This window comes from Passer domesticus, chromosome 24 (assembly GCF_036417665.1).
Source record: "Passer domesticus isolate bPasDom1 chromosome 24, bPasDom1.hap1, whole genome shotgun sequence".
NCBI lineage: Eukaryota > Metazoa > Chordata > Aves > Passeriformes > Passeridae > Passer > Passer domesticus.
The window spans coordinates 4,223,980-4,249,962 of NC_087497.1; the positions used below are offsets into that span (position 1 = coordinate 4,223,980).

Below are 25,983 nucleotides of genomic sequence, written 5' to 3' on the forward strand. Positions count from 1 at the left end.
AAATCCCTCCTGGAATCCAGCTGGATTTAATCGCCGCGGATGACAACTGGGGACAGGCCCTTTATTGTTTATAAATCTCCTCGGAGCGCGGGAGGCTGTAAACATCATCCAAGGGCCAGACAGTTATAAAACAAACTAGAAGAATTCCATTCTCCCCAAACGCGACGCAGATGCCGCTTTTGCTCGCTACGGAACTGAATCACCGGGAGTTTTTCATCCCCCCCGCGCTTGCACAATTCCCGGCGCTAAGCCAGCTCCAGCTGACTGTTCCTCGGCAGGTTCCTGGTGCGGCTGACGGCGTCGACCTCTGGGTCAAACTTCTCCACGGGGACCACGAGTTTTCTGCGGGTGTCCATGCACTTGTTGTCCAGCTGCAGAGAATTGTTTTTGTAGCCAATATCTGTCTGAATGCGGTGAAGTTGTCTGTAAAGAGCGTCCAAGGCATCCCTGGGAATGAGCAGAAGGGACAGGAGTTGGGATCAAATGGGAGCAGACTCCCCAGGGAATGGTCACAGCCCTAACCCCGCCAGAGCTCAAGGAACATTTGGAAAATGCCCTCAAGCACAGGGTGGGATTTTTGGGGTGTCCCGTGCAGGGCCAGGAGTTGGTCTCAGTGATTCTTATGTGTCTCTCCCAACTCAGGATATTCCATGATTTTAAACTGGACAGGAAGCACCCAACTTCCCACTTGCTGGCAGCATTTGGCCCTGTACAGGGAATGAACTCAGCAGATCCTCATTGTTTGGGCAGGGAATAGCCAGCCCACACATTGCTCTGGGAGGGCAGCAAGAGATGTGCACCCGGGGAGCTGCCAGCCCACAGCAGCACTTCTGTTCCTTCCTTGTCACTCTTTTTTTTGGCACAGTCAGGGCCTGGATGAATTCAGAGTCAAGCAGGGGCTGTGTGAGCCCCATTCCCCTCCCAGCACAGCCCCTCTGTACCCCACACCCACCAAGCCCCAACACTGCTGCCCCTCATGAGCCCAAGCAGCACGAGCACCAAAATTTGGGTGCTGGAGGTGTGCCCAGAGCAGGGGCACCCAGAGGCACATCCCCTGAGGGCAGCGCTGGGCATGCTGTGCTGGGCAGCAGGGCACTCACTGTGACTGTGTCCGCTTCTGCTGGAGCGCACGGATTATCCCCTCCAGCTGCTGCACCTCGTCTGTCAGTCCGTACTGAGCCTGCAGGAGGAGGGGACAGCACTCAACAGGGCTTTACAAAGGCTACAGTTCCCTCTTTCCCCTCTCCCCCAGCTCTGACGTTATTCCCTTGCTTTGCTGTCTCACTGCAGGATCCCTTGCTCAGCTGCTCCAAAACCCATCCATTGTTGCGGTGTGTCATCATGGGGTGCCTCAGTTTCCCTGGTTCCTCCCTGAAGTTTCCTTCTGCAGGTGGGGTGTCAACCACCTCTCCTTTTCCCCACCCTTGAGCCCTGCTGGGCACTGTCTATCAACCCAGAAATTCCAGGGGAACATCGAGTGATTGGCAGGTTCAAAGGATGCTCTCCATCCCTGAGGGGCCATTGGCCCACCCAGGTGTCCCTCTCAGCTGAGACCCCCTCCCCCTGTACCTGGATTGGTGGTCCCTGTGCTCCCCTCTCCCCGGGTTAAAAGGGTGAGCACTCCATGTGCTCGAGGGGTTCTCATGGAGCATTCAGAGGCCATGCAGCCCAGAACAAAAACTCTGGATTAACCCTCCATCAGGACCAACTCCTTCTTCACCATCACCTTAAAAGGTTTCTCCAGCACAGGGAGGCCTGAGGAGTGACCCTCTTCTACCAACAAGCCCCAGCCATAAGCCCTGGAGCTCGGGATGTGCCTGGACGTGTCCCCAGGTGCCCAGCTGCGACCACTGGTACCCAAATAGCATCTCTAGGGAGAAAACTCCACAGGTGCCACTATTTGGTTCAGCAGCAGGGACCAGACAAGCTAAGGCACATCCCATTCAGTAATATTAGTAAAAACCAATAATCCATGTTTTCCAGAGCCCCCTGCCTGGTCAGCTGCCTGCAGGGGGCAGGGCAGGTGAGGTACCTGATCGCGGCAGAGCTCGATGTGGGGCCGGTACGTGCGCGTCTCCAGGCGGGTGTGAGCCACCTTCAGATCCAGAGTTCTCTTCCGGATATCTTCCTCCAGCTGCCGGATCTCCTCCTCCATTTCAGCGATTTCCTCCAAGGTCTGTGGATAGACGTGTGTCGTGAGGGACAGCCTGGGGTGCAGACTGGGAAACTGCCCCTGTGTGTCTGGGAATTTTGCTGTGCTGGGGACAGATTTTACTCAAGGGCTTCTGAGGACTGAATTCTCTGCTTTCACATGGACCAGGATGGTGCTGCTGAGACAAGGGGTGAAATAAAGAGGCTGAAACCTGGCAGTGCTGCCAAGCAGTGCCAGAGAAGCACTTGTGAGAGGTGGGATACTGCTGGGATCGTCTGTGTGCCACTGAACAGCAAACACATGGAAACTACACTCAGGCTGAGTCACTTCCCATGTAACAAACAGCCTTTGGGACTCCCTTCCCAGCCAGGATTGTAGTCAATGACCAAAGAAACAACACTTACATTCTTCTCCTGCCATTTCAGCTCACTAAGGGCTGCTTCCATGTCTCTCATCCTCTTCCTCAGCGCAAACTCTGTAGCTATACGCTGAGCATCCAGCTCATTGTTTGTCTGAGGAGAGAACAGCTCCAGTCACACATGGCTGCAAGGTGTCTGTGTCCCCCCAAGCTGTGCCTGGAAGGTTGGGACAAGCTCAGGAGCAAAACCAGCTGGGTTTGGCTGCTGCCACATGTGCATGTCACACCTCCCCAGTAGCCAAAAGGTGGGGATCAATGGACAGGGAATGTCCTACAGCTTGCTGACACTGCTGCAAGCTCTTCAGCATAACCAAGCTCCTACTCAAACCAGGAGGGCAGCTGCTCCCAGACACATCCAGAGACATGCCTGCCACTCTCCCACACCAGATCCAGAATGGCACCACAGATTCTGGGCCAAGGGAGCAGTTTACCTGGGCAATGGTAAGTGTGATTGCTCCTCGGAGATCAACTGAGGCCTTCATTTCTGCCTCAGCATGCTCCTTGTTGTACCGGCTGTTCAGCTCCCACTCACTAAGTGCAGTTGTTCTGTGAACAAATCAGTTACGAAAATAAATTGAGTGTTTGCAAGATGTTTTAAAGGAACCACCTGCTGCAGCACAAAATGATTCTGGAAAGCTGGAGGTCACATCTTCCCTGATCTCCTCAGAGACTGAACCCCACCAGGCCCAACAGCTGCTCCACCAGGGACACATCCAAACCATGGAAAGCAATGCCAGGCAAGTGAAAATGTGCAGCAGGTCCCCCTGAGCTGTGCCAGAGGTGACACCACACTGCTGAGTGTCACTTACAGCTAGGCAGGAGGGAGGCAGGGCACCTGGCCTCCACTGGGTTTGTGGTGACAATTTAGCTATCTCCCAGAAGTCTGTGGCTTCCCCATGCCACAGTCAACTTCTGTTTGTTCTGAGCTCTCTCCAAAACTGTAGCCATCAAGCCTGGACACAGTATGGAAGGAAAAAGCAACACAAGGATTTGGCCACACAAGGACAGACTCTTTCCTTACCCATCTGGGATTCGTGTGGGGTTGACCTTGAAGGAGATGTTGCCAGAGGTGGGATTGAAGGACACGCACTGCCGATCAAGCTCCAACGCTTCCACCTTGTGCCGGTGGTCACAGCTCAGCTGCTGACGAGCTTCCTTTAAGAGGCTGTGGAGAGCCAGGCTGGAGTCAGCAGGGAGCAGGCCCAGGGCAGGGGCAGCTCACAATTCCCAAAGCCTTCATCACCATGTCAGTCATCTCAGTGAATTGAATGATGAGCTCCCACCCTCCCTGGGAACTGGGCCTGCCCAGCACTGCCTTGCTGGCTGCCCTGGGCTGTGTGCTGCTATCACACCCTGGAGAATGGAGCTGTGAAGGATTCCCACAGAGCACAGGACCTGGGAGCTTTAACACCTCGTGGCCACTGATTCCTAAACCAAGGCAGATGGCACAAGAGAGCTGGGACAAAATTTCCAAATGGTGCCTGTGAAGTCGCCCTTGACACCCTCTTCCCTGCCAAATCCCTGACCTTGAAAATCATCCAGAGTTCCTGTGTGGTTCCCTGCCTGCCTGCCCATCTCAGTGTGGCATTAAGTATCTGGGGCCAAGCAAGGAGAGCAGTCATCAGCCAAAAGCTGTAACTCCTCACCAGAGCTGTCTGAAGGCGTCGTCCACTCGCTTCTGCAGCTCTTTCTTGGTTTTCTCAATCACCTTCACCTCTCTATGTAGCTCCTCTTCCACAGGATCCCTCACCACATCGATGTCACGACGGCTCTCACGGAAGGTCAGGCACTCAATGGCAACATCCAAACACAAGTTCTTTGCCTGGATGGCATTTTCTGCTGCTTCCTTCACCTGGAAGAAGCAAACAATCAGGTGTGGGGGAGATCTTTTAGGGATGGGAAAGAGAAAGGAAGGGGAACCCACCCATACCATCATTAAGAGGCACTCACACTGTCTTTGCAGTTCTGAAACCTTTTATCAAGTCTGGAATAAAAATTGCCAGAGCCAAACACCTTAGTCCTCTACACCTGCCATTTGCACTGGGGATCACACACCTTGCTGGGGGTTAACAATTCCAGAAGCAGCAGCAGCCTCTGGGTTTAAAACTCATAGTATCAGAGATCTCCCACCACTATTCCCTATGTAAACCCAAACATTTTTGAAGGATGGTGTTAACATGTGTTAACATATTTCTTATTATCCTTTGGAGCTTTATAAAAAGTCCAAACAACAAAATCCATCCAGAAATCTAAACAGGAGTGTGTAATATACAGCTGCATGACACGGCTTGGCTCAGCCAAGAACACAGAGGTTTGTTTTCCAGGAAGTCATTCCATCAAGTATGGATCTCAGTATAAAATATATATATATATATATAGTGAGAAGCCCCCCTTGAACTCCAGATGGGCTTGCCCATTGCACAAGACAAGTCTCAATTATTTCACATCCCATGTTGAGAGTGTAAATTCATTTCCAGCCATCTGCCTTCCCAACATACTTTGGTTAAGGCATCAATTTCCAAGTCTATCTCTGCGAGGCATTTGGCCAGGGCCTCTCTCCATTTGTCCACGTTGGTGATACGATCTTTGAGGTGGGTTCGGCTGTTGTGCTCATCCCATTTTGCCTGGAATTAGAGGGAAATCCCATTACTCTTTTAAAAATTGTAGTTGTGAATCTTGCTGAAGCCTTTCCCCGTTTTCAGGACTGACTGAGCCTCTCACAGAAATACAACACGTTGCCATTTGGAATCACAGTCATCTACACAAATGGCGAGCACAGAGAACAACATCAGTGGCAGTGAATGTGAGAAACACACACGGGGATTTAGTGACAGTACAGATACATCATTGCAGGTGGGTTTACAGGGAGTAAATGTCCACACTTAGCATGTTCTGTACGGGTTTATTCCCTCATCCAGACACCCAAACCTAGACACACTCCCCAGCTCCTCAGCCCACTATCCTGACAAAGCTGTGAGCAGCACCCCCGGCAGAGGGCTCACCTGGTTGCCGGTTTCATTGCGGAGGGCTCGTCCTTCCTGCCGGACATGATGGGAATTAAAACGCTGCTGTTCGGCATCGGCCGAGATGAGGAGGGAGTTGTTCTGCCAGTCCGGCAAGGTGAAGCGCTGGCCTGGCTTTACACTCAGCGAGGCCATTGTGCTGAACAGGTGACTGAAAGGGAGCAGCAGATTTATGTGTTTATTCATGGAAATGCACCTGAAATGGAGCTGCAGCCAAAAACTACAGAGCTCTTCGGGAGAAAAGCAGCAGCAAGCTGCAACCTGGCACCTGGCCTAATGCAGATACATGTCCTTAAAATGGGGGAGCACAAGGGCAGGTGATGGGAGCCATCCTCTGCCTCGAGCCAGGGGGAAAAACCCTGTCCCATCTGTCCCTCCCTAGGAACGTAATTGTTTGCAGGGACAAGGAGCTGCTCACAGCACCAGCTTCCATATGGTATTTACTGAGCTTGGACAAAAACGGCTGAGTTTGTGACTGATTCTGTTGTGCTACCGCTGAAGGCTTAGCCCAGGGCTGTGACCCCCGGGGCTCCAAGGCTTTGAAGGAACAGCAGAGTTTTTAGGCTTCTCCTTTTTCACCCAGCACAGACTGTACAAGGAGCAGAAACTGCAGACCCTACTCCAGAAGGTCCGAGGAGCTCCCGAGGGGGCTGCAGGTGCAGTTCTGGGGCAGAATCCCTTGGCAGCGGGGTATCTATCCCATGTCTGGCGCAGCTCCCGCGGGCACAGGGCGCTGCCCGGAGCCCCTCGAGCACCGACCCCAAGGGATGTGCAGCCCCTGAAGGGAAGGAAGCCCGGGGAGAGGGCACAAAGGGCCCGACCATAGGTGGAGGGGAAAGAGGGGAAGGAGAGAAGGAGGGAAAGGGCTCGCAAGGGGCTCACCCCGGCTGGTATGAGGGCCCTCGGCTCCTGAGGCCAGACCGCGCTCCCGCCCCGCCTCAGGGCCGGGCCGGGCCGGGGCCGCTCTCTCCCCTCACCGTTACCGGCCGATTTCCCCCCTTTCCACTCACCGTTCCCGGCTGACCCCCACTCTCCCCTCACCTTTTCCGGTCGATCCCCTCTTTCCTCTCACCGTTACCGGCCGATCCCCCGCTCTCCCCTCGCTGTTCCCGCACCGTTCCCGGCCGATTCCCCTTCTCCCCTCACCGTTCCCGGCCGATCCCCGCTGTCTTTTCACCGTTCCTGGCCGATCCCCGCTGTCTTTCACCGTTCCCAGCCGATTCCCCCTCTCCCCTCACCGTTCCCCGGGCTCGCCCCGGGCTCGCGCGGGGCCGTTGCGGGCGGCCCTGGCGGCGGCTCTTGGGCGGGTATCGGTGACCTGGACACCGCAAACCGCAGCAAAGCAGCGCCAAAATCACCGGAAAATAGTGTTTAAATTAATATTGTTTTAAAAAAATCCCACGAAAATCCCATAAAATCCCACGAAAATCCCATAAAGCAGGAGAGAGCCGGGGGTGTCCACTTCCAGAGCTCTTTCCCATTTCCACAGCAGCTATCCAGCCCCAGGATGGCTGTGGGCACTTCAACAAGGTCTTGCATTTTTAAAATGATTTTTTAAAAAATGTAGTTAAACTGCATTAAAATACAAAAAAAGACCGAAAGTAAATGGTTTTCTGTCTTTTGATGCCTGGTGCCTCCCTTCACATCCCCCCACCCAGACCAATATCTGCTCCTTGCTTTGAGAATAAATCAAAATGATGCAAGTATTAATGAAGCCTCACACACGTGCATTTCAAAAAAAATTTATTTTTCAAATGAATACAGTTCGTTTACAATACACTCAAGTTGATGGTATCTATAGCCAGCAGAGATCGATGACTGCTGTGTCCTATACACAGTCGTACAGAGGTTACAGATGCCTACGAGAGGGAAGGAACAGTGAAAGAAGTCGACATTTTACTGTGCTGGAAGGAAAGCAACTCTTGCAACAGGTAGAAAATTTTGGCAAGAACAATTTGTCCAGAAAGGGAGAAGGGGCAGAGGACACGGCTTCTGCTTAGCAAGTACATCTCAAACACCGACACACTCCCTCCCACCCCGCACGGCTGCAGCCCACGGTACAAAGAGGCACACATGGTCAAGATGGTTAAGTAAAAATAAAGGCTTTTACCAGTTTGTTTGCCATCCATCTACAATCTATTTGTGCAACGTCTCAAGTCACAGCTCTACTTTGCTCTTGAAACATTTCCCTTTTGCTTCAAAAGCCCCCAGGACCTTGACGGTGGGAACACATTCACACTCCTGCCGAAGCAATGGGACACCAAAACAGGGGAGCAGTTACCAGCATATGAGAAAGAGCAGACACATGGGACAGGATCAATCCACCAGACTGGTTTATTAGAATTTTATTCAGAAAAGGAATCCCAAACAGCATGACTTTGTCTTTTTTTTGAACAATATAAACCCGTGGTATTAAATACGCAAGATTTCTATGTGTGACATTGCTTCCAGCAGTCTCCAAAACTAACACAGCTCACTGGCCAGTGAGCACACACAACGCCACCTGAGCCACCTTCTTCCCAAAATCCTTTAATGTTAGCTCGTAATCAAATGCTACCAATTACTGTGAAAGCTCTGAAGTAACACCTGCTGACAGAATGTCCTTGTCCATGATCACACACCTCCAGCCAGGTGAACAGCCCACTTTGTCCCCACCAAGCACCGTTTATCCACCATGAGGCTACCTGGGGAGCTGAACTGCTTATACCAAGGCAAGAGACAAGAACAGGAAGGAGGGTCTGTACCCTGTGAGCCCAAAGTGTCACTGCTCCCCTGGAACGCTGATCTGTACACCAGTGCCTGTAAAACCAACATTTCTGACCCAAAACTCGCTCTGCCCGCCCCACTGCTGTGCTGCAGCTCACTTTTCACACCTGCCTGCAAACAGACACCAAACACAATGAGCTAGAAGCAGGTTTTTCTACAGGAAAACAACATGTAGTTGTCTCAAGGAGAGATTCAACACTGAAAACTGCAAAAATGAGAAGATTTCACTGAAAAAACAGAAATCAAGTTTAAAGAAAGCAAACACTACAGCCACAGGAAAGAAGTGATGCACAAAAGCGAGTACCCAGAGAAAGCCATTCTGCACTGCAAAGCTGCCAGAAGCCAAACTCCATCTCTGGCATTCTTCCTCTCACCAAGTTTTGTTGGTGTTCAATTATCCTCACTGCTTCAGGAGCAATACTCAAGTTTTCACTTTGCTGGCACACCAGCAGGTTCCAAAACTTCCAAAAGTTCTTTAAATTCAGCATTGCTCCAGTGGGCATCACTTTGCTATTACATCTGAGAGGACACTACCTACCAAGACACATATTTTCTATCAAAGAAACTGGTTTTGAAGATAGTTAAGAGATTTGCAAGTGTAAGCAAAATGAAAGTTTATTAGTAACTATTTTAAAAGCTAACTTTTGCACACCTGTACTGAAATGGGTTGTGAATCTATGATTTATGGGCAAGCATGGCCCTAAAATCAACATACAGCCATATTTTTGTGTTGCTAGATAGTGTTATAGCATTAATTTTCCAACTGCCAAATGCGTTTGAAAGACCTGTGTAATTCTCAGCAATGAAAAAAACCCCTTTCATTTAAATAAACTTGCCCTCTGAGCATTTGTTTTACAACAAATGGGTTGGTTTAAAGAAAGCAAGATGGCAAACACAGGGCTGACCCCAAGGGGCTTCAGCCTTGGGCAGAGCTGCAATGGGATGGGAGGGAAGAGCTCCAGCTCCCAGCAGGGATGGGCTCCAAACAACTGGATCCACTGGAAGATGTAAATGTGCAAGAAGTGCACGGGTTTGTATCACAAGGTCACCACTGTCACGACATGGGTCACCCTCAGGTCACCCAGTAACTCACTCTCGTAAGGCGATGTGATCATCACAAGCATTTTCTAGATGAAAAATGAGGCAGAATCATTTCCCCCAGGTCAGAAAGGGAACCTGCTTCAGAGCCAGATGGTTCCAAAGCTCCTGGCTGGACAACTTGCCAATGTCTCAAAACAGCTTCAAAAAGAACCTGGTGGAAAAGCTCTTCCATTTTGGTCTGAAAATCCACTTTTTTTAGCAGCTTAAAGCCCAAACTGGCATCTAAGCACACACATGCTTACTTCTGCACAGTGCAGTGTCTGCAGTGGGGCCCTGGTGCCAGAGGATTGGTGCCAGGGGATTGTTCCTCTTCCCACACCCAAGTGACCACACGATTCTGTCCCCAGACATCGCCACCCCTGCTGCTGGCCAACTGCTTTTTGAACTTATCTGTGACATTTAATCCTCACCTCCATGTCTCTACTGAGCCAGAGCTTTGCACTGCTCCCCAACATTCACTGGGCAACATTCCCCATGTCCCTGCAACCTCCAAAGGGTGGAGAGGGGAGAGGCAATGGAGTGTATGGAAAGCTGCAGGAGCACAGTAAAGAGTGAGGACATCACTGGACAGGCAACATTCAAATAAAGGCAGAATTAATGATTCTCATTAGATAAACATAGCAAGGTTAAATTTTATTTTAAAAAAATTGCAAGTCTACCAGGTAGTAGGTTTATTTGATGACATTACTCTCCAGAAAATACTTATTTTAAAAGCTTCTCCTCTCTGGGTATTTCTAATTCACAAATAATTCAGGGCTCGCTTTGATTAAGTAATTCAACACAAAACCAACTCTGACCAAGGATTTTGAGCTTTAAAAACAGTTCAAGAAAAATACTAACCATCCTACCAATGCAAATACTAGTTTTTCCAGCTCTGTTCCTGGTCAGAAAAAGGCACATACTTGCTCTCAGTGAGTTCAAGTCCAACACAAAAAGTTCAGGATACCCAAGCTCACGTCTCATGTCCCTGAAAGGCGTGAGCTGATCACAGCTCACCTGACACCCACCCACCTCCTACCCAGTCCTTTGTTTCTACAGGTTTTTGTCACCATCCCACCCCCACCCTCACATCCAGAGCTGGTCTGTGCTCCACGCAGCCACAGCATCCTCAACATGGCTAATTCCATCCAGGCAGTGGAGGGAGAGAGACCCTGGCCAGGGAATGGGGAGGTAGGTAAGAGCTGAGTAAGAGCAGAGCAGCTGCAGTGCTACAGCAAAATGACCTCTACACCTGCCTGCTGCTGTTCCTGGGAGCCAGGCACCCCTCCAGGCAACCAGGAATCTCTCAGGGCAGCTGTGCTGTACAGAAGGGCCACATATTGCTCACAAACCCCTTGGGTCAGTGCTGTCTGAACCAGTGGATCCACTGGAAGCTGCATCTGTTTCACCCCAAGTAAGGGATTCCAAGGTTTGGATAAAAGCACAGTTTGATTTCAGGGGGCAGCTGTCACAGGCACTGCCACCTGCTCACAGCACGGTCCTGGAGAAGAACAGCCACCCCTAAAAATATACAGGAACATGCTTTTTCGCCTCATATGTTAGTTTTTTGAATTAGCAGTCACAGAATAACAGAGCAGTCTGGGTTGGAAGGGATCTTTTAAAGCTCATCCAGACAAACCCCCTGCTGTGACTGGGACCTCTAGACCAGGTTGCTCCAAGCCCCATCCAATCTGACACCTCGGATGTTTTCAGGGATGGGGCAGCCACAGCTTCTCTAGGCAACCTGTGCCAGTGTTCCATCACACAAATTGTAAAAAACTTCTTAAATCCAATTTGAACCGAGCTCCCTCAGTTTAAAACCATCACCCCATATCCTGTGGCAACAAGCCCTCCTAAAAGTTCACCCCCTTTGTTCTTACAGGCCTTTTCAAGTACTGAAAGGTACTGAAGGAAAACACCAGCTGTCAAGTTTTGCTTTTTTATTTACTGCAGGAGGCAAAGGAAGCTCTGCTGCTTCTTCATTAGCATCAATATTCTGTTTTCATGTTCCCACTTGATAATTTTTAAAGAGTTTGAATAGCTCCTACAGTGCTCTGTTACTTTGAGTCTGCCCTTTCTGCCTCATCCACCTTTTTTCTTTCCCTTGTTGAGCTGTCCCAACAGCCACAGGATCTTGATGTCCCACAGGTTCTCCATCTCCTCGGGGAGGTCTTCCCTGTCTACCTGCAGCTGCTCCTTGTTTTTTGGTTTGCTTTTTAATTTTTTTTTTTTAAATTTAAAGTATTTTAATAATGCCTATTTTCAATAGTTAGTTAGCTCTTATTTAATTTGGACACTTTAAACCATCATGCACCCTCCAGTGACTGCAACAGAAACATTTCTACTGGAATTAAACCTCACATGTGGCAGCTCATGGACACCAAGGCAAGAGATTTGTGTCCAACAGAAAACTGCTTCATCAGGTGCAAGTTCATTCCTTTTGATAAAAAGAAGACACAGCAACTTCCTTCTAAATCTCAACAGGTTCACTATGAGCTAAATATAGAGAGAAACAAAGCAACTGGTTGTCAGGCAGGGGAGGAGGTGGAGAGTATTGCTGCAAACAAGCTGATGGTGCAAGATTTTTGGCCCTTTTTAGTCTAAAAGATAGAAACAGCTACTACTAAAAGGGTCAGGAGACACAGTTTTGGCTCAGAATTTAGACTGAAAAATGCTTTCTAAACCCCAGCCTAGTAGTATTGAGAAATTGGAAATATAAAATAATTGAACATCGTGGCAAGCTTAATACCAACACAGTGGCGCTGGGCACTGCAGTAAGACAAGAGAGTTGGTACAAGCTACAAGAGACACTGGATCATGTCTCCAACTTGAATCAGAAGAAATTACAGAGCAAAGAGAGTCAACTTGTGCCTGGGGAGCTGCAGCATCCCCTCAACAACGAGGTGTGGGCAGCTCAGCAAGGGCACTGCCCAATGCTGGGACTTTGAACCCCACATTGATGATGTCCAGAAGCTCTGCTGACTCCTAGAAAAAGTCTGGACACAAACATATTCCTGCAAAGAGACCACTTGGAATTACTCAGTGAGTTCTGTGGTTAAGCTCCTGATATTCAAAAATATCCTGACATCAAGTTATTCCACATCTTGAATGCCCAACACTATAAACAGTAATAAAATGCACAAAATCATTTTAGTTGTAGAGAAACAAGGTACCAATGAAGCACTTGTCTATGGCGAGCGGGTTAATTGTCTCCTCTCAAACACGACTGGTTAAGCCAACTTTCTTTGGAGAAGAAAACCAAAACATTCAGAAACTTCTCCTGCCTAAAAATAAGTGTTAAAAGCAACACACAGAGCAGACACACAGACCTATGAGCTGCACACAGACCACCAATAAATATACAGAAACACCACAACAAAGGACAAGGCTCATCATAAAAGAAAAGTCCCATAACTGCTACTCAGATCAATACCAAAGGAAAGGGAAGTGTTTTTTGCAGGCATGTGCAAGCACATTACAGTGTCAAAGCACAACTTTGCTATTATTATTACTTTATGCAGCATTACAAGGTTACTGAGGTGCAGTGTTTAATAGTCTAGTCTACAGCTTTTCCTGACTGCAGGAACGCTCACCAAACTCACCATGGACCCATCCCCTCATGGCATCACCCAGCCACCAAGCTGCTCCCACGCAGAGCATCCAGCTCCCAGCTGGCAGTCAGAAGACACTGATCCATCCCAGACACACGTGAGCCATGTGAGGACCAACCATCTCCCAGGCCATCCTCCTAAGACACCCTTCAGTTTGTCTCCATCTTTGGGAATCCCCTAAGAGAAGACATCCTTCAGGATTCCTTTCAGCACCAATCAGGTCCCCATGGCTTCTCCCACACCCCAAGCCCCAGTCCCCTCAAAATGAAGAGGTAAATCACATTGACCAAACCCAACCTAACCCCAGCCTACCAGCTGAATTTGGTGATCGCTCCTCAATGCCTCTCCCTCCAAAGGAAAACACCTTCCTGGTTATTCTTGGTCCTGACTCAGAGAAGCTGATGCTTGAAAGTACCTAAAAGATACCATCAAACACTTGGCATTTTCAATAATTTATCTTAAATTTGCAGCCACGTACAACTGGAAAATAAAAATCTACAGCACCATCTTCTAAAAAGGCACTTTCTGAGGACTGTCTTGCTTAAAAAAAAATAAAAGTCACTCCAAGTTTTAAACAGTGGAACTGCTTTGTTTGAAAAGGACCCTACGGTAACAACCCGTGTCAGGTGAGGGGGTACCTCAGACAGGATGGGAAAGGCCAGGGCACGTGGGATGGAAAGTGGATGGAGTCTCCCCAACACCCTCATTCCTGCCAAACCAATGCTTTGATAGTTTCCCTCACAAGCCTCTCCCTTACAACTCCTTCCCCACCATATGCACCTTTGTCTACTCAGGGGACAACAATTTGAGTTTTAGTGTCACGGAGATCAGGATTTTTGAGATTCTGCTCGGGAGGTAAGATGTAGGATCCTGAATCCATCTTGCTCATACCTCAACTATAGGAAGTACAACATTTTCTACCAGCAGAAAGCATCAACGAGCTCAAGCTCTAACCACAATATTTTACAAAAACAAGGAGTGAATTGGCCAAGTGAAGTCTGATTTCAACATGTGCCAAACCAAAAATGATATTCCAAACACGCAGCATCAACCTAAAGTACCATCTTTGGATAGAAAAGACAGACAGAAATCTTTCCCTTTGACACCCCTATGGAATTTTTCACTAGATCCAAACAACCTGCCAGTAGCAGCCATGAAACTCCACAGCACTGAAAGGGACAGAGCATCTGCCCGCCTGACCAGAGACCACGATGGCCATTCCGAAACAACCACCTCTGAAAACTGAATTTACAGGTCCAACACACATAATCTGAACTTTTGATTCCTTGGTTATAAAAGTGCTTTGAGTAAAGTTCTATACCCTCAGTTCACAAAACAGGGAAAATACCAAAAGTGGACAAGATATGAAGAAAGTGTAAGAAAAGGGAAGAAAAAAAAAGGCCCTAAGCTTGAGCTTGGAATTTCACCAGAGTGAACTTTAAGACTAGTAGAAAACCAGTATTTGTAGCTGGAATTTTTACAGCAGACTACATGGTATCTCATGTTGAGCATTTTATAGGACAAGTATTTGTACATGAAGAAGTGAAAATCATTTAGGACCAAGAGCATCTTGAAATAATTTGACTGACAACTTCCAGAAACCCATTTTACTCCTGAAAACCATTTCTGTGGCCAAACTCCCAAAAGAACACCGGAATGGATACTATAAAAATAACTTTTGGACACGTGTAACCAGATGACACATGGAACAGTGACACAGCGATCCTGAGTCAAATGGCCACGGCTCAAGTCCCTAGGAAGGGAAAAAGGCGACTTACAGCGGAGCCACTCCTCCTGTTGGCAAATGTCACGAGTTTAACGCCTCAAGCACAAACATTCTGTGATTCTCTCCAGCTCTGGGTCTAGCAGTGGCCAGGTGGGAGGCTTGGGCAGGGCTGGCTGGGTGAGGAGGGGCTCGGTGATACCCTGGGCCTGCCCCCACCACGGGAGCACTTAGTGGCACTTGTTCAGTACAAGTGAGGTCTCGGGGCAGTGTCTGAGGAGATGGGAACTGCTTTTCTCCACAGGCAGCAACCCAAGGCCGGTGTCTGCAAAGCAAGAAGAGCCATCAGCCTGTGCCCACATCCCTCTTTGGACTATCCACAGCCAGCTCTGGGCTGGAGAGGGGGATCTGCTGTGCCACTCAAGATTTCCTCAAACAGCACATAAAATTTGAGATTTTTTTTTTTCTTTTTCAAGGAGAGCAGGTACAAAAATAAAAGAAATCCATATACTCTGAAAATATACTGGAAACTGCCACCACAGATGAGGTACCATTTATCCCGACCCCCCACCCCCAAACTGCAAACATCAAAATATATATGTTTTTAAACAAAAGAAGAATATCTGGCTATTTAATCTCAGTTAAAATGACAGCACCCTTTGTTACACTTGATATTTCACACCATTAATTCTCTTTTGAAAAAAAAACCAAGATATCTAACTAACCTTGATTCCTTGCTTTTCTCCTCATTCCTTAGTGCAGTAATTGTCCATCTCCATTTAAATAAATATAGCAGCTACAGCATCATAAATGTGTGGCCCTCACAACGTCAGTAACTTGATATCGTAATACAAAGAAGTATCGGCACTTGACGTAGATATTTGCAAAACCAAGAAGAGAGATTAAAACTTCCAAATACTCTTCACATGAAAACCAGGTACAATGTTACCTTGACAACAGAAGTCACTTTGCCAATGAAGTTTCTTTAGTTTTTGGTGAAAGTAGTGAGCAAAAAAGCTTCTCAAATCCGAGTCACCGAGCGTGGGCAGGGTGAGAAGCAGCTTTGAAAGGAGAGCTAGAAGGCTTTGTAAAAAGGAATTTTCAGCTAAATGCCAGAAGTCCACAAGAACTCTTTGTAAAATAGGTTGTTTTTTTTTAAAAAAAAAAAAAGTTCTCTGTTTCAAAAGAAATTTCTGTATAAAGCTTAAGCTGAACCTTTTACAAACAGCATTGCTACTGAGAGAGCTTTAGGAGAAAAGTGTCAGGTCACAGACTGGGAAAAACATCTGAGAGACTCACTGAGAAACCACCTCGCTCAAAGGACTCTGTCACAGCCCCCTCCCTGCACCAGGTGTGTCCAAAGGCACAAGGACAGGGCACTCCAAGCTGGGACCCCCTGGCTCTGGGGGTCCCCAACCCCTCGGGGCCTGCTGAGCCCCCCCAGCCATCCCCACTGAGCACCCCCAGCCAGTGCCCACCCCCACCACTGTTTCCAGTGCAATTTTAGCTTTGCCAAGTCAGTCTTTGCCATTATTTTCCTTGTTTTTGAGAGATAAAATAGGTATCTACACCAGCTGTTAGTAAAGCTCTTGCAGACAGTGTTGTGAACAGCACTACGGACATTTCCATACAATATACAAACGCACAAAATACAGTACTTGGTTTTTCTGGCAGAAAAAAGGGGGGTTCATGCCTGGTGAAGCAAAATGGGCTCAGATTTTAGGCTCAAAATACAGTATATTGGCAAACAGCAGATTTGGTGAGAACGAGGAGAGAAGCTACTTAGACCAACCAGGTTTTCATGTGAGAGCAGGTGGAGGTCGGGAGGGCTGGGATCACAGCAATGCCCATACAAACAGCTGCAGTAAATATACTATGAACCAGTGCAAATAAAAACAGTCAAAAATGCAGTTCACGAGTTTACAAAGTGCAAAACTCCCCAGTCCCCTCGTTGAATAAATGCTCGTCTCTGACATCTTAAACATTGGTTTTAAAGTGGAATGAAAGAGTCCCATTGGTTTGTTTCACATTTCGGTGATTTAACATGTTAGAACTATCCCAGCCCTCTTTATTTGCAAAGTGAAATGAAGTTACCAATAACTTAATTTTAAAAGGAAAGTCACTATCAAAGAGGAAAAAAGCCTAAAAACTTTTATTAATTCCAGACATTTTACTGATGTCAAATAGGTTTAACTAAGCATGTAAAAACTGAGATCTTAATACAAAACCCTTTCCATTTAATTCAAATATGCTCCACATTTCAAAGCCAAAAATAAGGCCAATTCCTTTGTTAAATCAAAAGACTGCAGCGACAAGTAAAGCTTGCAGAAGTCTAGAAGCATTTTTTGTATTTTTTTTTTGATTTAAAAAAGGAAAATTCAAGATTCCTTCTGACTATAAAACTTTCCTTTCAAAATTAAGGCTTTTACTTTGTCCTTTTAAAATCCTGGAGGTGTCCATTCTCCCACGGTCCGTGGTACAGACACTGCTTCAGTACAGCTCAATGGACACAGTTTTTCTTTAGAATGCTTATTGCACTAAAAGATAGCAAAACAAGTTGTCAGTTTCTTTTTTTAAAAATAAACATGATTACATTTCTAAAAAATAAAAGTTGATGTTGACCATATGTTCTGTAATAATTAAATTAAAGCATTATTATTACTCTAATAAATATAAAAGAAACAAAAGGAAGCTAAACTTCAAACACACATACATATGAATCACATTAAGGTGTGAGAGGCAGCAAGTAAAGTAGCAGGTTTCTTTTTTTTCCAAAAAGACCTTAGCTCTAAAGTTTCAGTTCTGGTGGTTACTGTATGTCATCCCAGAAAACCTGGGACATTGGATCTCACATGAAGCTTCAACAGATTTGACTTGCTAGATAGGAAAAAATTGAAACTTTTGGACTAGGAAAAACAGCAGCTTTAGTAAATTCCCCCAGGGAGCAAGAAGAGTTGGGTCACTACTGCCTGCACACGAACCACGAGCTTCTTGGATTGCTTTAGAAAGGGAACTCTTGGAGCTGAGAGCTCCAAAGCTGTGAGAAAAGACACAAAGGCAGCCATTGGCTAAATCAGGTTCAAATTATTGGATTAGTGTGCAAAGGATCTTCCCCCCTCACTGTTACCTAGCTAGTGCTGCACATTCCAATGCACTTGGATATGTTCACATTCGACCGCTCGATGGCAATACTGAGAGAGAGATTCCTCAAAGCACGGGGGTTAAAAACTTATTTTCTTTTTTGCACACTTCCCTTCTCCAAACAATCACTGTGATTGTTTCTAAAAGGTGGTTTGTTTTTTGTTTTAAATTACACAATAGATTTTAGTTTATTATTACTATCTTTTTTTTTTTTTTTTGCAACAATAGTTGTGCTGCCGAGCAACTTGAGGTAAAGGCAGAAGAGGGTTAAACTACGAGAAATAATAATTAAAAAAAAAATGATGGCGGTGGCTTCCCACAGGAGCCCGCCCCAAAAAAGCAGTTGGCTGGTTTCATATTGCATAATAGTGCTGTGTTCCTGGATGAAGTAAACAATCTTCCTCGTGTCAATTTAAGGGTGAGCCTCTCGCCCCTGCACAGCGTCAGCTCCAGCACGATGGGAGGCACAGCCCCTAAACCAACCCCCTGGAAACATACATTGTATGTGGCTTAAGTTCTCAGTTCTCCTCTCCGTGAGTGTCTCCCGGGTCATTGACTTAAGCGAAGTACATCGTGCGTAAGGTGTCTTGGTGAATCTGTACAGCCTTCGCCAGGGCCTGCGGGTCTCGCCCGTTGCTCTGTCCTGACACGTGGCTCCCTTCAGCACTGCAGGGAACGAGGGAGAGACAGGCAGGGCTGTAAATTGTATTAATTCCGATCAAAAAGCTGCTTTTGTGTCTCTTGGACAGAATCACTGAGGTTGGAAATGACCTCCAAGGTCGAGTCCAACCTGTGATCGATCCCAACCTCATCACCCAGCCCAGAGCACAGAGTGCTGTGTTCAGTTGTTTTTAAGCACCTGCAAGGATGGGAACACCACCACCACCCTGGGCAGCCCCTTCCAATGCCTGACCACCCTTTCCATGGAGAAATTCCCCCTGATGTCCAACCTGACCCTCCCCAGGCACAGCATGAGGCTGTTTCCCCTTGACTTGTCCCTTGTTCCCTGGAAGCTAAACCAGCCCTGGATGGACGCTCCTGTCAGGGAGTTGTAGAGACTGAGGAGGTCCCACTTTTCTCCAGGCTGAGCCCTCCCAGCTGTTACCCAAAGAACTGACTCTCCAGACCCTACACCAACACAGCACCAGTGACAGAGCTGGACACAGAAATATCAACTCTCATATTCACCCAGCAACCTTGAGACTTTTGACAAATCTCTTCACCAAGGCTGCTCAGCTTGTTCATCTAAAAATAAGCCTTTTATAAATAAATTGATAGCTTGAAGGTTATAAAATATTTCTGACGTACAGAGTTAGATAAGTGGAAGCACTTAACATTTGGTTCATTCATGACTACTCTGATCCTAAAGCAAAAAAATTAAATCGGTGGCTTGATTGCCTCAGACCACGTCAAAGTCATAACAAAATACTTCAGTAACTGAATTCTTTTAATCTGAGTGTTATTCAGTAGAATCCACCAACCCACTCTGGTCTGATGTGGAGCAGCAGCTGCCAGGAGCGATGATCTTAACATCACTCCTGGAGGCAACAAAACCTGAACGCGAGACCAGCAGGAATCACCCGCAGCCAGGTGCCTTTGGGCCTGACAGCGGGTGAGAGCAGTGGGGACTAAACCAACTGAGCACAGGCTGTGATGTACCTGTCGTGTTCCTTGTCCACGAGGTGGTAGCGTGCTCTGAATGCCACCAGGTGAGCGTAGTAGGCGGGCGCGGGGATGGAGACGGAGCGGGTGCAGCGCACGTACGTGTGGCACAGCTGGTACGTCAGCAGCTGCAGCTCGTCTGCTGTGAAGCAGTTGTCATCCCACAGGACGTGGTAGTGGGAGGGACGGCTGGTTCCCTGCAGAGATGGGGGTGGAGGGTCATTTCTCTGGGTTTCCATAAACAAGCCAGGTTTGGATGTTTAGAAAGGGTCTAAACTAGTGTGAACTCCTGCGTAACAGCAGCTGAATGAGTTCAGTTTTATGTCAGGCCTAAATGTATTTAAAGATTAATAAGTCTAACATATACATCATTATATTGCTCTAAATGTTTTTCCTTGTATAAAACCCCTTCTACATAACCCTCAGTGATCAACATCTGCTCCCAACATGATTAAACCACAATTACAGCTCCTTTTACCTACCTTCAATTAAACTGTTTCTCACGAAACATCCCAGAGAAACACCCAGTGCTTGTAAATCCTTCCAGTTCCTGAGCACCCTAACTGCAAGTATGAACACTAGAAACTCAAGTTAAATCTTACAGTACACCTGAATTGTGTAAATAGTTGTGCTTTAGCCAAGCTACAAGTCTCTCTTTTTAAAACAAATAAAACTGGAGTATCAATTTAGTTCAGGCTCTTTATGCCTTGCTATATTAAATACAATAAGCTGCAACTACACCCAGCATTTCTGCCTCAACTTTGATACAAATCTTTTTTCCACGGGGCCAGAAAGCAGCTTGCTCAGACACAGTGTAAAGGTTGACAAAAAACCCATTGAAATGATTCAAAACTGGAAAAAAAGTCATGCCCAGCCAACCTAAACAAAACTGGTGACAATGTGGTCAGATTCACATGATAAAAATTTAAAGAGTAATTTTCTTTCTTTTTACAGTTTAAGAAATAGCCTGATACAAGTTGAAATATTTTTTTCAGAAATAATAATGTTACAAAATAAAGTGACCTCTTAAAAACAAACTTTAAAAAGCACCACTTATCATTAGTGCAAATTTAAATGTGCAGCAGAGACCACCTGTTAAGCAAATAATACTCTAAATCTCACAATAATCTCAGATAAAACCAAGCTAAAAGAACATTTCCCTGCTAAGTAACTGTTTGTAAACAGGTGTCACAAAAAGAAAAAAAACCCAATTTGTTCTAAATTCCCATTTACTTACACAAAGCATCCATACCTGTATTCCAGCATGGCTACAGAGGTAAAAATCAAACTCGTAGGGGTGTGTAATGTCTGTATCTACAGTTGTCCCAGCTGGAATATTGCCACTTCGTCCAACCTAGAGAAGAGGTTTGGTAAGTGAGGCCTCAGCTGTTTATACAGCTCAGCTGTAATGAAAAATACAAGTTTCTATTCACCACTGGCAAGGTTTCGGCACATCAAGCGCCACAGAACTGTTTGGAATGTGCCACTACATCAGCCTTGGAGGTTTGACAAGGACACTGGATGGCTCTCCAGCACCTTACACAACACTGCACCTCCAGTACATCAGAACTTTCCAGCTCAGACTGAGGAGCTGCACAGACATTTGGATTTAGAATTGTCAGCTTCAGTTTGGATTGATTAACTCAGAAAAAAGTACAAAATGGTGGAACCTTTCTTCTGTTATAACTGCTGGAGATTGGTCCTGAGTAGTTACATGGATTTTAGCTCCAGTGTGATGTTGTGGAGGTTTTTAACAGACTTAAGGTCCATGATTTTTCAATTTGGGGCCCCATTTTATCAAATCAACACTTCCCTGCATGCACATTCAACCAGATGGACAGAAGCCCACGCTAGTATTTTCTCCAGCAGCCTAAAAGCTCCTCATGAAGCTTTCCCAAAAGGCTCCTCAGAGGGCAGTGATTACCCTTTCTGTTCTATCAGCACAGAACAGCCGTGTATGATGTCGCTTCTGCACCACAATGTAGGTTATTCCAGGCTGGTAATCCTTCTCCAAACTGATGCAGGCTTCTCTAATGGCCAGCAGCTCATAATACAAAACCTACAAGCACAAGAACAGAGGGGTTTAGGTTTACTTCCACTGCATTCTACACACAACACCTACCAACTCAGTGTAGTTAGCAGATACAACTTTGGCACACAGCTAGTAATCTCAGAAAGTACAAATCTGAAGACTTCTCTTTCCCAGACAGGAAAACAACTGCAACTCTTCTTACCCAACAAGATGAAGAAATTCTCTGCTCAATTATTTTGTGTAAATGTAAGAAACTCAAACAGTGCAAAACAAGACCTGCAGCTACTACGGAGTAAAAGAATATTTCAAGAAACCCAGAGCTGAACCCACCTGTCTGAACTGTCCCTCAGAGACCCCGTCCCTGTAGAAGATGATCCGGGTGGGCTTGAACCGTGTTGATTTGTAGAACTGGATGAGCAGCTCCCTGACCATGGAGGCCAGGTCCTGGATGATCTCCTGCCGGGGCCTCTGGACCCTCACCGTGGCACAGTACCGGCTGGGATGAGCATCCATGCTGCCTACAACCTGTGGGGAGAGTGCAGCAGGGGAGGCCTCAAGCTCAAATCTATGCCAAAACAATTAAAAACCAAAAAGCCAAGAGTGGCAAGTGCAATATGTTTGTGCTAATCAACAACCACAGTAACACTTTCAACAGGAACTTGTACTTGGTACAGGTTTAACACCTTTTGCCCCCAAGCATCCTGCAGAATTTGGCTCCTCACTAAGGCGTATTTTTATAATCCAGACAGACATTTTGCTGTGACGTTTTCTCACCTTTAACACTGAGAAAAACCTCAGCTTCCCTTAGTTTCTTTAAACACAGATGCAGTTTCCTGAAACCAATAACAACTAAAATACCAAGGGACATAGTAGGAGAGGCTGATCGAGCCTCCAATCACCACCTTGAGTTCCTGGACTGTACCAACACAAAAGGTAAGAAATATCAAAAACATTTCTGACAAACCAGGCCTTTAATGACACTTTTCTCCTTTAAAAAAAACCAAAAATATTATTAGCTAACTGTTGCAATAAGGAAGAAAAATCATAAAGAAAGGCCTCATAAAATCAGGCCTGCTCTGGCTGGCCTGCCATTTCTTCTAAGGCAAGCTAACATTTTGCAGGTTCCTATGTGAAAGTAATCCTGGTGTAAGCAGTTCATTAACATAACAATCTATTCCTGGGTAAAAAACAACTAGCACCTGTATAAACCGTTTTAACACCATCAGATAGAGAAATGAAAACTATGTCTCAGAAACAACTTTCCCTGCAGGTACACAGGGAGAGTTTGAGTGACCAATGAATACAGGGTAACAACTTGTTACTACCCAATAAAGTAATTTACAAGAAAGCTACTAACCAATTAGAGCCACACACGAGTTCTGTAAAACTGTTAAAAAAAGGTTATGTGAATAAAGAATGGGCTTTTTCCAGCACGAAGAAAATGGAGTCCTGTGTAATTTATTCCCATAGCTAATGTCACCATGCTGTGTTATTTCCTTGAGAATATTTCTGCAGAAATATATTATTTAACAATGCCATTTTACCTTGATTTAAAAATTAAAGAGCTAAGGAACCACTCTGAAGTTTAAGGCAGTTTTTTTCTTTTAAATACATGATTTTTAATATCATTGGGAATGTGTACAAAGAAATGGCATTTGATACGGACATAGTCCACGAGTTGCACTTACTATTCTAACATTTACCCACAATGAAAAAACACCATGTAAGTTTTATTAAAACTTACAGCAGCAATGGAAGGCTTCTTTCCATCTCCAGCAGGAGGGTGAGTGACATCAGCTCCCAAAAAGATCACTGGCTGCTGGAACACAGAAGGTCTTCAAAAAGAAAAAAGTGCTAAGTCACACTCGTAGCTGAAGAGCCGCCACAAGGTCATCGCTCACCGTGGGGGTTGTTTCTGTCTCAGCCTTATCAGGTACCCGGGCCAAGGCTCAACAATGGGATCTTTGTGCACAAGAGGTGAACTTGGAACCCTCCCCAGCAGAGCCCAAAACACACTGCAAACACTCTGCCAGAACTGGGGCATGACTCTGGTGGGGAGCAGCCCCAGAGCTTGAGTGGAGTGGCACAGTCAGGGGCTTCAGAGGCCCCACGTGAGCCTGGGGGTTCCCTGAGCCCCACGGAGCTATAGCACCAGCATACACATTACACTGCTCTGCAGGACTTGAGCAGCAGGATGGTCTTATACTGCCTTTAAAATATTTTTCCTCACACAACTGTTCCTCATTTCAACTTTGATACTGATCGAGCATTTGACAAGAACCTTGGCTGAAGACCTACTGCACAGGCCAACTACCACTCTGAGCCTGTGCTGGAAGGAATTTAATTCTACTTCAAATACCACATACTATTATCAGAAGACTATTTTAATTTAAAACTTGGCCACATTTAAATTTTGGGTGCTAGGTCACAAACGTAACCACATCTGTTAAAAGAAAACCCAACACAATCTCCAGAGTCTTACCGTTGATGAGGTACAAGGATGTTGTTGATTCCTCCTAGTTTAACATTAATCTTCAGGCACAGATTTGAGAGGGTCTGTGGAGATGTTTTAATGACGTTCTTGACCTGAACACACTGTGTGGCCATTCCCAACAGCGTGTCTCCCACGCGCTTCACCTCCGCTGGGAAGCAAACACAAGGAGACAACTTGAGTCCATTTGAGGTTATCGCTGCATTTCGATCTTAGATAAGCCACAATAATTCTAGTGTACATACTGTGCAGTAACTTCTAACTTATCTGCACACTCAGACCTGCTTCCAATTTATCTTCAGACACAAACCAGTGGTGTCAATAACCTAAAGGATGGTTCTGAGTAATTTTTAACATATGCTGGGCAGCAGATTTCTCCGAGTGATAACTGACTGAACAGGTAAAGACAGAGGTGTGCCCTTACCATACACAGGTGTCTTCCCTGGCAGGATGACAATGATGAGCTGCAGCCCTGAATAGGTGTTCTTGAGGTGTCGGAACATGGGCTCCACGCTGTCTGCACCCTGGGCGTACTTGCAGAAGCAGGGCTGGCCCTGGATGGGCATCCCGGCGTCCTTGGAGATCTTGCGCAGCTGGTCTGTGAAACCCCTGCAGAAGAGGAGATTTTTGGGTTTTTGCAGTAGCAACAGTATACAATAACCAAAGCACAAAGGGACAGAATTGTCAAAGGAGGATGATTGCAAACAGCTTTTAAAGCAGCATTTTAAAAATGTTTGTTATGTGAAGGGTGTACAGCTGTGAAACACCACAGGCCAGAATGGGCTAAAAAATAGTCTAGACACCTTCAGTACACCTTCAAGGTGTCAGAAGGGACTATATACAGTGATATTACAAGACAAACACCCCACAGTGTACCCAGTGCCATGTTTTGATTGTAGCTTCCAGCATGGAAGCAAACCAGCCCAGATTCTCAGCCTAACATCTCACATTAAACCCAGGTAAAATGCTCATTGTAATCCTACATTCCTGCTTCACTCCATTAAGGGAACAGTCCAAAGCCTGAACCACAACATGCCTTACTTCAGAATTTCTTCTCTGCACTGTCTCTGTGTTGCAAAGCAAGCTATGGCCCACATCTTGATCTCCACCCCAGTGTGGAACTGTTTCCCTCTCATGTCCCACACGCCATGGCTTGGTGTTGCCACGGTTCGATTCTGAGGAAACAAAAGCAACAGACACTCGAGTGACTAAAAAAGCAGCAGCCAGTGCTATTTGCAGTTTCAGGATAACAAAGAAGAGTTTATTATTCAAAGTCTGATCCCGGTAGAGTCAAGGTGCACAGGAAATCACTCCTCAAAATGGAAAGCAGAGGAAAAGCCAAAGCCTCACCCGTCCTCCGTACTGCAGCATGGGGGCTGGGAGCACACGTCCTGTCACATGCGCCATCTCGTCCCGCACTTTGAACTGGAACTCTTGGACAAATGGATCTGCATCATAATTTGCACTTCTCACCTAGGAGAGATTTTTCCATGTTACAGAAGTATTGATTGCAATCCATATAACAAACCATAGGCTAACAGGAACAATGCAGAAGTGTTCTTACTTCAAAGTGTTCTTTTCAATTTCATTGAAAAAGGCTCAGACTTGACTCAACACAATCAACCCATCCCCAAGGAAAACAATTACTACCATGAGATCTAATGGATGACATGGTTTCTGTTCCCTTCATTACTCAAGTGCTCATTTCCAATTTGTTCATTCAAAAGCATTTTTTGAGTGTTTCCTCACAGTAAATTAAGTGCAGAGATGATAATGCAAGAGCCTGTACTGTGGACTCGTGCTATCATTGCATGCCACTTTAAATAAATCCTATTAAAAATGTATTTAAAATCTGTTAAGTTAAAGGATGAGGAGGAATGAAAA

At 46.2% G+C, this 25,983-nt stretch overlaps 2 protein-coding genes across 5 annotated transcripts in view; both read right to left on the reverse strand.

The window, feature by feature from the left end:
- Positions 1-40: 40 nt before the first annotated feature.
- On the reverse strand, positions 41-6,869 carry TEKT2 (tektin 2). Of its 4 annotated transcripts, none has more exons than XM_064398168.1 (10): positions 6,740-6,869; positions 5,573-5,744; positions 5,069-5,194; positions 4,217-4,422; positions 3,592-3,735; positions 3,002-3,116; positions 2,557-2,664; positions 2,033-2,176; positions 1,101-1,180; positions 41-447 (listed from the first exon to the last, which is right to left on the reverse strand). In XM_064398168.1, exons 2-10 carry the CDS (start codon positions 5,726-5,728, stop codon positions 246-248), a joined length of 1,281 nt encoding a protein of 426 aa, XP_064254238.1. In that variant the 5' UTR covers positions 5,729-5,744; positions 6,740-6,869; the 3' UTR covers positions 41-245. The 4 variants fall into 4 exon arrangements, with proteins under 4 accessions (XP_064254238.1, XP_064254239.1, XP_064254241.1 ...); XM_064398169.1 differs by having other exon boundaries at positions 6,771-6,851; XM_064398171.1 differs by lacking the exon at positions 6,740-6,869 and adding an exon at positions 6,635-6,657.
- Positions 6,870-7,319: 450 nt separating this feature from the next.
- AGO3 (argonaute RISC catalytic component 3) overlaps positions 7,320-25,983 on the reverse strand; it is a 34,024-nt gene continuing 15,360 nt past the window's right edge. Inside the window, exons 10-19 of the mRNA XM_064398165.1 lie at positions 25,450-25,572; positions 25,141-25,274; positions 24,524-24,708; positions 24,091-24,250; positions 23,353-23,443; positions 21,939-22,133; positions 21,501-21,635; positions 20,829-20,930; positions 19,574-19,773; positions 7,320-18,580 (exon numbers count right to left, since the gene is read on the reverse strand). Of these exons, the coding sequence (XP_064254235.1) occupies positions 18,472-18,580; positions 19,574-19,773; positions 20,829-20,930; positions 21,501-21,635; positions 21,939-22,133; positions 23,353-23,443; positions 24,091-24,250; positions 24,524-24,708; positions 25,141-25,274; positions 25,450-25,572 (1,434 nt within the window). The 3' untranslated portion in view covers positions 7,320-18,471. The remainder of the gene's footprint in view (positions 18,581-19,573; positions 19,774-20,828; positions 20,931-21,500; positions 21,636-21,938; positions 22,134-23,352; positions 23,444-24,090; positions 24,251-24,523; positions 24,709-25,140; positions 25,275-25,449; positions 25,573-25,983) is intronic.

Excerpts from the sequence above, each read along its gene's own strand:
- TEKT2 (XM_064398168.1), bottom strand. The coding sequence starts at position 5,728 with ATGGCCTCGCTGAGTGTAAAGCCAGGCCAGCGCTTCACCTTGCCGGAC. Across the intron at positions 4,423-5,068 it reads AAATTGATGCCTTAACCAAA|GTGAAGGAAGCAGCAGAAAA; the intron begins GTATGTTGGGAA and ends TGCTTCTTCCAG. Across the intron at positions 448-1,100 it reads CAGAAGCGGACACAGTCACA|GGATGCCTTGGACGCTCTTT; the intron begins GTGAGTGCCCTG and ends GCTCATTCCCAG.